Source organism: Lampetra planeri, chromosome 2 (assembly GCF_965212315.1).
Source record: "Lampetra planeri chromosome 2, kcLamPlan1.2.h2, whole genome shotgun sequence".
NCBI classification, from domain to species: Eukaryota; Metazoa; Chordata; class Hyperoartia; order Petromyzontiformes; family Petromyzontidae; genus Lampetra; species Lampetra planeri.
In genome coordinates, this window is record NC_136108.1 from 10,112,029 (window position 1) to 10,123,399 (window position 11,371).

At 46.3% G+C, this 11,371-nt stretch overlaps 1 protein-coding gene across 6 annotated transcripts in view; it reads right to left on the reverse strand.

The window, feature by feature from the left end:
* LOC144727526 (1-phosphatidylinositol 4,5-bisphosphate phosphodiesterase delta-4-like) overlaps positions 1-8,866 on the reverse strand; it is a 38,767-nt gene extending 29,901 nt beyond the window's left edge. For 3 of the 6 annotated variants that reach the window (XM_078606444.1, XM_078606398.1, XM_078606452.1), the window contains exon 1: positions 1,061-1,504. In XM_078606444.1, coding sequence (XP_078462570.1) covers positions 1,061-1,124 — 64 coding nt within the window. In that variant the 5' untranslated portion in view covers positions 1,125-1,504. Of the gene's footprint in view, positions 1-1,060; positions 1,505-8,441 lie in introns of those variants that run through there. The other 3 variants (XM_078606435.1, XM_078606416.1, XM_078606425.1) reach the window with 3 other exon arrangements.
* Positions 8,867-11,371: the final 2,505 nt, after the last annotated feature.

Genomic DNA, 11,371 nt, shown 5'->3' on the forward strand with positions numbered 1-11,371 from the left:
AAATAGCTACGGATGTTTTTAACCAGTATACAATGTGTAGGCTAGGGGCCGTCCATAAATGACGTCACGCGATTTTGGACGATTTTTGACCCCCCCCCCACCTTCCTCACACGGCGTCACAAAAAGTCGGACCCCCCCCCCTCAAATATGACGTCACAAATCTCTGCCCCCCCCCCCCAGCAATAAAACATTCTTCAAATCGCTTTAAACTATTGTCATTGTAGTGCGTATTTAATGTGGCGCTGCACTCTGTTGTAGGAGAAAACGTTTATTAAAAAGTATATTTAATTAAGTAGAACGTGTTGTCTATATTTATTTAAAGTTGCGCATTTTGATGTGACGTCACATTTCTCACCCCCCCCCCCTCGTCATACATCGTCACAAATGTCTGACCCCCCCCTTAGGTGCGTGACGTCATTTATGGACGGCCCCCTATCACCAAAGAGGGTGCTTAATTTTTTTTTAAAGACTTCTGAGAATTTGCAACAATACCACCAGGCATGTGTTGACAATGATGGAGAACAAGTGGGAGACTCTAACTTTAAGCTATTAACATGACATATGTTATCATGTTACAACGTGTTATCCGTTCCTTTTCCATTAAAAACGATCGTCTCATATAAGTATAAACATTTTTTGAAGCGCCCTGTATATACTATTTTAGTTATGCCGTGTATTGGGTTTAGAGGAAGACAATCTCGCAGTGACAGTATTAACAATCAAGATTTAAAGGCACAATACACACAATTCAGTTATTGTGCGTCTTGCTTTCATGCGCATGAGTTAGCAAAAAAGCCTGGTGTTCAGTAACACCAGCAGTAGCGCTACCATATTGTACGCTGCGAATTTTTCTGAATTATTGCTTCATTTGTAACAATGTATTGGGGCATTTACGGTTAATTGTTGGAATATGTTTTTAATATTTTTTCTTTAAAAAATGTTTTCCCTTGTGTATCTGTTCACTCGGGGCCCCCTTGTGGCCGACTGGGCCCCTATGCGTCGCATAACGCTGCCACGTACCCCCCATAGTTGCGCCCCTGATCCTATCCACAACACTCACTTGCCGTGGTCTCTTCCGGACTTCTGCGGCGCTTATCTTCGCCTTGCCACGAAATTCCAAGCATCCGGGCTCAGACACCTGTGATTAAATGTCCGCGACTTCTTTTCGTTTCGCTCTGCGTCCAGCTCTCTCGGGTCGATACACCAATACGGATAGCAACTCTCGCATCAAAGACCAATTTTTATTGACTTACCTCTCTGCTCTTCCAAGGTGGATTCCATAGCCCATCAAAACATTGACTGAGAGCAATACGCATCTTGACCTCCTTCTCAGAGTCCCGTCCCCCACTCCTGCATTATGGCCATCACTGCCCTCATCAGTAAACAACGCAAGCCAACCAACCATCAACTCGTAACTGCACCTAATCGCATCCCCGGCGCCTCGCCATTTTTCCGTCGCTTCTCAGTTTCAAGGCGTGGAGCGCGTGGAGGAGGAAGGAACTCGTTGTGGTTTCAGCCGCCCCTCCAGCCCCGCCTCCTTGTCCCCCCCATTTCCAAGTGGAAGTCATTAAGTCCCCCCCACCACTACCACTCTCGCGTCGCTCCCCCCACCTTCCACCCCCCCCCACCACCACTCCGTTGCCCCTCCCCCCATATTCCCGCAGGCAACAGTTTGTGGGCTTCACCACCGGGCTCATTAGGAGGGCGCAGATGCGCGCGCCTCTCACACTGGGGTTGGTGATCAAACAGAGACCAGGGCTACCAATTGAGCAGTAATAAAAAATTGTGCGGCTCTGCAATTGCATTCCCACGTCACTTCTGTCGGAAGAATTGACCTTCATGGCGTGCAATAAATACAGAAAAAAGAATATGTTCGTCGCTGTCACGTAAAAAGGTGACGTTTTTTTATTCAATCACAAACAACGCGCTTTCCGGAGCAACATTGCCCAGCAACATTTTTTTTACGCGTGCAAACTCAGGACCGGTTTCGTCCTTCGTGGAATTCATCAGCAGAGTCAGGTTTGTTAATAAAATATCACTCCATCTACATCAGGGGGCCCTAGTCAACACAAAAAACAATAATAATAAATAAATACATTTAACAAAAATGTATTTTATGATTTCCCTTCTACGTGACTTTACCGAAAGAACCAAGAATATTAAAATATATATATATTATTTCCCTTTTACGTGACTTTACCGAAATAACTAAGAATATGGATCCCTGCAGTCACGAAAGCTTTAAACCGAAATAAAAAACAATGTTTGTATAAAAAGCGATCATACGTTGTAGAGCGATGTGACTGGAATGCATACAAATAGCTTCACGTGTCCGGTGAGAGGTGTAGTGCTTCTAGCCTCGCGTGCGTGTTTATTCTTCTCTGCGCTCCTTTTTCTCCCACTCAACAATCGTAACAGAGGAACTGGTCGATATGCGAAAGGAAGACTTCCTGAAAAGAGTCCTATGAATCATTTTAAGTGTTTTTTTATTTTTCTAAAACACTTTTAACGATAAAGTGAGATGATTCCGTGGAGAACATTGCTAAATAATGTTTTACATTTAGTGGCATTTGTAAAATCTGGCGTACGTAATTTTAGAGATTATTTTCGTAATATGTTTCACTTAGTGTTTCGGCATTACTTGGAGCGTGTAATGTCATACGCGAGCACTGACTTACATATACGTGCATGCGGGGAGAGGGGAGCTAATGAGGTGGTGCAGGAGAGAGTTGAACGGAGGGCAGGAAGGAGAGGTAGAAGACAGAGGGAGAGGGGGGAGAGAGGAAAGACAACAGGGAGAGAGGCAAAACAGGAGGACGGGAAGACAGGAAGTCGGGAGAGAAAGAGGGATGATGAAGACTGCCATACGTGCTCAATCCGCGCTCACAGTTGGAGGCCAAACCTGTTTCTCTAAAGGAGCTGAGCACCACCACTGTGCGTGGACCGTGAAATGGACGCGATATCGTGTAGGTGGCTCTCAGCGCTGACTCAGCAAAAGGCACGACTCTGTTCAGCGCTCGCATTGCTGCTGTTGATTTCAAGCACAGAACGCTCAGACCACGCGCTCGCATCCCAGGAGCCTCCGTGTGTGACCATTCACATTCTTTACCCAACAAGGGCATTTAGAAGTGGATGGGAAGAGGTTTCATTTCGCGTGTGCTGCAGCCCCAGTGCCACCGTGAGCACCAGACCCGAAAAACTAAAAAAAAGGTAAAGAGCCCTGTCGACGCACAGTGAATATGGTTTTCGTTGAGGTCGGCAGTAAACGGGCTAATACGAGTGGCTGGTTGGTTGGTTAGTTAGCATCAGTGGTGGGGTCAGTGCTAGTGGTTGGTTGCCAGTTTTTTTTCATGGGTAGTGTTGGTACGCGTTGATGGTTGGCTAGTGGTTAGGTTTAGGGTTAGTGATAGTGGTTGGTTGGTTGGCTAGCTGGTTACGGGCTTTGGGAGGGATAGTACGCGGTGTGTTTGTGTTCGGTAGTTGGTTAGGGGTCGGGGTATCGTTACCCTCCTTTCATGCGGGCCACAAATCTGACACCCAGTGGTTGGCACTATAAATTATGAACCCGGTGACCTGAACTCCAATCCAGGCCACGGTTAACATCGGCAGCGAGTGATATCTGAACCGGTCCTGGGGACAATCTTCACCAACCCGCACCGAACTGACGGGGGTGATATACGATCCAAATGGGACCCCTTCATCCCACAGTGGATTGACAAATGTCTGACAATTATTATCGTCCTGTGTTTACATTCACGTGGCGGCCCGGCGGCTCACTCATCATCACAAGTCTCGCTGCTATTGGTTGTTGTGATATTGGCTAGCGGAAAGTTTTCGCCAGCCCGGGAGATGGAAACTGTTGGTGCCACTTTGGATTCTTTTTATCCACCCACAGCACCGTTTTCACAACATATGAATGTTACAATGTCAGTGGTTACTGCGTTAAACAGAACTGACAGCATATGCACACACACGGGGAACAGAGCGTGATGTCTACAGCCTTGCTGCCAATGCATTTTAAATCGACGGACATACTTTTGTTTTTACAACTAAGTCAGAAGCGATTGGGGTGGAGCGATACACTGAGCTATGAACCCCGTGTACATGAACTCCATTCCCGGACACGGCTAGCATCGGTGGCAAGTGATATGTGAACTGGTTCTGGACTTCACCCCAGTCCACACGAGTGGACTGGCAAAGGGAGAGAAATAATGACCACTCATTTCTGCACTTCGCGAGATGTTCGCGTAGGCCTCGGCAAGGTAAGGTAAAAGTTAAAAGGTAAAAACAACGAGCCTACCTTAACCTTACCTTTTACCTTACCACAATACAATCACTCTACCCTACCTTTTACCCTTTAGCAGGTAAGGTAAAAGGTAATAGGTAAAAAGCAACGAGCCTACCTTTTACCCTACCTTTTACCCATACCCCATACAAATTAACCGATTACAGGGTAATTACTAGGGAACTACACATGAAAAAGGTTTGTAGCGGTAAATGCCAGGTAGAGCGCTTTATACATATAGAATACTCTCGATTATTCCAATTTTACACGCTTTCTTTTAACTCACTCTGTCTGTTGTCGTTGTTATTGTCGTTGTTGTTGTTGTCGTCGTATCCTCATATCTTGTCACTCAATATTAACCCACTTCCTAATGTGGTATTGACTATCGACTGCAAACTTGGTATGCTTATGTCATACTGATGACAACACTATATTCTATCGTAAAAATATATATATTTTTAAAAATTCTTTTGTATATGTTATGTTTCGGCTTGGGTCTAATTGTCCACACTCAACAGACGTTGGCTGTAATTGGCCACGGCCCCTTACGTTATGGCAAGCTTCGGGGCCACTTCCTGGAGTCGTGGAGTTCTGCCATTACTAGTACATTTAATAAAAGCGTGTTTTTAAAAAAGTAAAAAAAAAATATTACTTATTAAATGGAGGCCACGGACTGCGCCACGGAGCTTTTAGCGGTAAATAAGGTACCGTATTTACCGGGTAATACTTCGCGCTATCTTTACCCTACCGGGTAATTCTTCCGAGCTACCTTTACCCTACCCTTTACCTTACCCCTTGGCATGTCGACACCTTTACCCTTTTACCCGGTAAAAAGGGTAAATTACCTTACCTTGCCGAGGCCTATGTTCGCGGTTAAGCCTCGAGCTCCGCTCCGGATTAGAGGTGGTCATCACCGTTTCCCACTGCTGACCTTTATTGACCTGCACTGGTCATTATTAACCCTGACCTTGAGGTACAGTATGATTCACCAGATAAATTTACGATGTAAAATATAGCACCCACAAACGTTGTGGACTGCTAATGCTATATAACACCAACATCCAGGAAACAAAAGACAAAAAAACATCCGTATATGGCTAAGCGCTGTTCGCGAGCACCTATTTTGGACCGACACGACACGGGGGGGTAGAGGGGTGAGTGATGTAGCCGACACTATGCCCAGCCGCCTTTGTCTTCCCAGTGCAGATATTTCCACCGGACCGGGTACTCATTTCAGGCTGTAGCGACATTGGGGAAGTCCGCGACAGATTAAGATATCACGCGCTGATAATAAGTCGTGGTTAGGATAACCACAACACACAACCCCTCCATCCATACGCAATGAGTGTCCTATGGCCTTACACAGATTGTTGGTGCAATTGTTGTTGGCGAACAACTATTGAGGCCGACACGGTCCACGAGCGTGTGGTGTGGTCAACGCCTATGCACACGCGCACACAGTATACGCGTCCACTCACAAGCAGTGCCTCGTGAAAGCAAGTCCTCTCACATGACAAACTGGATCACTCTTTTGTTGCCCAAGTCTTTTGGGACTCCCCGCCCGCCCCCAAGCAATCCCCCGTTTCACGGTCGTATAGCTGGACGTACACATATATATTATACCCACGTAAATGTATACCTGTATATTATATTACACTCTACTTATAAGCGCCCACGTATATGTTCCCCGCCTTCATCAACCCGCACCGATGACCAGCTGTAGTAACATTATAAAAATAACACCCGCGGACCCGCTCGGCGCAAAGCTTCCTTCATCCAGCAATGGATTGACAAAGGGGCCTTACACGTGCATCATGCACAATGTATATACGTGTGTGTGTGTATACAGGACCCACCTATACATGTACACAATTACATAGAGAATCAGCGATATGAATGACCCGGTGAGGGACCACAGAGACCAGGTGACTCATTTTTGAGGGATCTCTGGGACCAAATAAATACAGCAATTTAACAAATAAATTAATTGTTGATGATACATCAGTAACCACGTATAGTTCGATTCCGTGAAGAATGGATAAATTGAGTCCTCAACGAGTAAAACCGTGTACAGTAAGTACATCAACATGCTTATAGACAAGCGTTAATTAAATAAAAAATATATATAGGGACCAACGGTTAATCCATATTCTATTTAAACTATTTCACTTTTTATTCTACCAGGAAAGGCCCACTGAGCTATATAGCTCTTCTTCAGACGCAACCTGGCCACAAATTACATCTCAACAAAGTGGCTTATCACGTGGAAATGTCTAGCAGCCAAATACTCTCAACGCACGTTTAGAAAGATAATAATAAATGTGGACATGGAGAAAACCCACGCGACCACAGGGAGAGAGACATGCAAACTCCAAATATACACATGAGGTGTCAGGGTTCGGGATCGAACTCACGGCCTCTTGTATACAAGGCGAGGTAGTTAACATCTCGCCACAGCGCCACCCATTCATGGGGTCATATCGGCTATTACCAAATCTGACAATACATGAATAGGTAATAATCGACGTTTCTAGATTCATATATGTTGCATGCATCGCTAACAAAATAATTTATTTTGTGACACTACTTATATTATTTTCCACAAGGACGCCTCCGAGTATTTAGTGCTGTGTACTGGGTTCACGTGACCGTTGCAGCCGCTAAAGGCGCTGCCAATTTACCACAATATGTTTAACATATATTATAGAGTCAGATCGCCGGCGGGAAGGGAGGGTTGTTGTGAGTAGTTACACCTACAATATAAGTGAATTCCGCCATCATCGTCATAGGACAAAAGCACAATATACGCACAAGTAATACATTTATACATAGATATATTACAATCGTATAGTAATGTGAGTTGCACGCTGACAGATCCTTCCACTAACATCACCCAGTACCACTTGTCACCGGTGGATGTGACATATCGACATTCGTCTTGTCACGGCTATGTGTAATGGACACTACTACTGACTCAGGGTTGTAAACAGGCAATGAGCACCGCGACATGGTCATATGAGAAGGAAAATATTTTGACTCTGATACACTGAATATACACGACAGTACACACGCACAGTACCGTTGCTATACACAAATGTAAACTAAAACGAAACTAAAACATTTTTTAACTTTACCAGGTAAGGCCCACTGAGCTATATTACCTCTTTGTCAAAAGCGACCTGGCCACAAATGATAGCCCAACAAAGTGACTTATCGTGTAGAAATGTATAGCAGCCAAATACTCTCAACGCATGTTTATACATGTAAATGTGGACCCGGAGAAAAACCCAAGCGACCACGGGGAGAACATGCAAACTCCAAATAGTCAGGCGTCAGGATCGAATCCACACCCTCCGGCATGCCAAGCAAGGCAGTAAACAAATCGCCACCGTTCACCACGTAGACAAAACGTAGATACCCAGATGCACAGTAACACTGCCCACTACCGATACACATCAGTACAGATACTCAGTACAAATACATGTTAGTTCAGATACACAGTACACGGGGCTTATATACATATGCAGCACAGCTAAACAGCACGCATGAAGTACAAAAGCAGAACGCAGTCCAGATATGCAACGCACACAGCACACATGCGCAAGTGTACACACATACAGTGCTGATGCAGAGCAACTATCATTAATCAATATACAAGCACAGCACACACAGTACAGACGCACAGTATACAAACATCGCACAGCTATACAGCACAATGAATCAGTACACATAGACAGTACACACACAGCGCAGATCATTAGCACACATACCAATCGGACATGCAATGCAATACTACGTACAGATAAAGATACTCCGAACAGAGGCACATAACAAACTACAGTACCAGATTACGATCATACAGGGCAATCATCGCCCGCTTCGATGACGGTTGCTTGTGTTGCTTTCGAAACGTCGTGATTTAATTTATTTGTTTTTCATTTTTATTTATTATATATTTTTTACCTACGTGACTTTACCGAAAAAAACCAAGAGTATTATGGATCCTTGCAGTCACGAAAACTTCAAATCTAGAATTAAACGCTCCAAGTCACTTCTGCAAACTAGACAATCTCGGCATCCCGAGTTGCCTCTCACCTGCTTTAACGAAACACAACGATCTCTAAGATCATCGGCACACGCGCACGCCACGACTCACGCCGGGTACCCTTGGCGTCGTCCGGGGGCTCCATCACTCCTCGCCGCGTTCCCCCTCTGCGCTCCAAGCTCCCCTGGCAAGGCACCGGGTGCCGTCCCGCTTGCAAGACTGCAACGGGCCGATCGGAATGATGAAGAAGGCAGAAAAAAAAACCAAACCGGACCCACGGCCTTTTTTGTTTGGCCGACTCTATACTTCCAGCAACGCCGCAGCCGGAGGCGACCTCCTCGCCGGGGATACGCGCACGGGGCGTCGATCGAAGTCACCCTCGGAGCGATGTCGCCTGCCTAACAACGCGATCGCCTTGCTCGGGAGTGACAGTGACCAACTGTGGACGCGTCTCTTTAAACTGCCGCGTCGCGCGGGGCCAGCCTTGCCCAGCCACGCAAATACCAGCGGCAAGGAGAGATGACCTTTTAATTACGAGCAGGGAAGACCTCCCCCCACCCCACCCCCTCCCACAGAAACCACGGTATGCTGTCTTCTTTTTGCAAAGGAGGGAGATCTGGGATTGAGTAATTCAGTGACGTTCTACTTGTGTAGTCACGCGCGTACACATTCCTGGGAGCGGTGTTTGACCGAATATATACCGGCCGCGCAAGATCTACTCGCACTGGCAGTGGTCGGGGACAAGGAGTGGCCATCGATGACGACGACGATGATGCAAACCTCCCTCACCGGAGGGTGAGACGCCCGCTCACGCTCACCTGTGCGGCGGGGCTCTTTCATTATTCATGCGGCGCCGTTGGGGGACGGTGGGTGGCTCTCATTAAATTTGCATCGAACCGCGCACGGGACCCGCACCCGATCCGGGCCCCACCCGACCCCGCTGCTTCATCAGCGGCGGTGGCGGCTCCATGTGGGGGGGGGGGGGCTTCGATTACCCCGCGGCGCCCAAGCACGGAATTTAATTCCGTGCCAAAGTTTCAGCGAAAAGGCTCTCAGCGGGACGTGAGAGGAGCGATCGGGCAGGCGAGGGACGAAGCCAGGAGGTGGTCGATGTTCTTAAATGTGTCGGAATTATCTCAACCCTGATCTTGGATGTGTATGGTGGTCCCAATTGGGCAATAATGTGCAAAATGTGCCCAAATGTGGCAGGCTCATATATATGCATGGTCAAAGATCGGCAGGCAATTCGCGATGCGTTTTGCCTGATATAGTTTACATTTAATATCAAGTGTCTTCTCAAACGTTGGCGACCCCAAGTCAGTGGTGGAAATTCCATATTCTCATGTATGTTGAACTTCTTTCGCACCATACGTAACCAACGGTCCTAATCGGAAGTGCGGGAGTGGGGGAGTAGTTTCTCCATAGAATGATCAAAACGTGATACAAATGTTATCAACCCCAGATCAATTGTTCGCTGAGTCGATCCACAGCCGCGATTGGAACTCGTAAAATGTTCACTGGGCGTTCGTGTGGCCAGCTTGAGTGCCACCAGGCCTGAATCTATAATAGCCAATCAAATTGATGTAACTGGACTCTTACTGCACATCCGAGTGGTTGTCCTATGGGTTGTCTGTCACCGTCATAGGAACGTGGAAAACCATAATTTGCACAGTACTGTAAAAAAAACATCTGCGCACTATCGCCGCCTTCGTGTTTGGTTGCAAAAATCTACTTCAGTAACCTTTTGGGTAGATTTAATTTAAATGGAAAAAATTAATGCTTTATGCAACCAGCCACTGGTTTCAATTATCCTACAACTGCATATCTTCCATTTGTCATTGTGGTCCACAAAGTGTCCGTTTCCTAATCTTGTTTATGCGATGACCTATTTAGAGCCGCAGCACCCCCCCCCCTTCTCCCCCCCCCCCCTCACTGGCGGTGCCTCCATACATGCTCCCCATTCACTGTGTCCTCGAATCACCACTGTACAGGCCTATTCGATTTTTCAAACCTCATATTGGATTATGCCAACGCATATTAGGTTATTCAAGCGGAGTTGTTACTTAAGGAATTATTTTCAGATCAATAAAATTAAATTAACGTAACAGTTCCCTGCATAGCAGACACATAATACGAACTGTTGGACTTTAATTCATAGAGATGTATTGCATGGGAGATGCTGAATATAAAAAAAATCATGATCAGGTGAGCAGTCAATGAGACTGTGCGTGTCGTTTGAAGGGTCAACAAGTGACAGCCAATGCAATGCAATACAGATCTAACATGTATTACATTAGCGACGTTTCGGCTGACGTGCCTTCTTGAGCATGTTATCCTGCTTATGGTATGTTCAGAAAAATTATTCTACATGCCAGTATTGCATTTCATTTTCGCATTATATCCTACAGGATATATTCGAGTGCATTTAATAAGCATCATTTCCATGCATCTCAATGGTTGTTTCAAGAAACCTGCACAATTATTCATTGAACGGGATAGAAAGAGGTCAAGATCCAGGTGTCATCATGGACCAAACAGCTGTTGATGCCACTACACCTCTCCCGATCCCGCAGCTGCTGCACAGAAGACACGCAGCGACCTCCAACATCTGCCATAACAGTGTCCCATGACCTGGTGTTAGCTCTTCTCTTCTCCTTGATCGCCAAACTCATGGAGGCAATTCCAGTACCTATCTCTGTAGCCGGCCCTCCTCCAACCTGCACACATGCCCCACCTAGCGCAGTCGTTTTTGTTGCCTAATAATCGGCAACACTCACCCGCCGTGTTCTCTTCTGGACTTCTGCATTCCGTATCCTGTCTTGTCACAAAATTCATAAGATCGGGCTCAGACACCTGTGGTCAAATGCCAACAACTGTAGAGAGAGGGTACTCACCAATAACACATGGTAAAGCATTTGCTTAGCACGCCTGACTCTGCAGATAACCCCTCGAAGGGCGAAACACGTGCCGCGTTTGCACGTAAAAAAAATGCCTTGCTGGTAGGTTCATCCAGAAGACCAGCAGCCCAATCGACTACACTA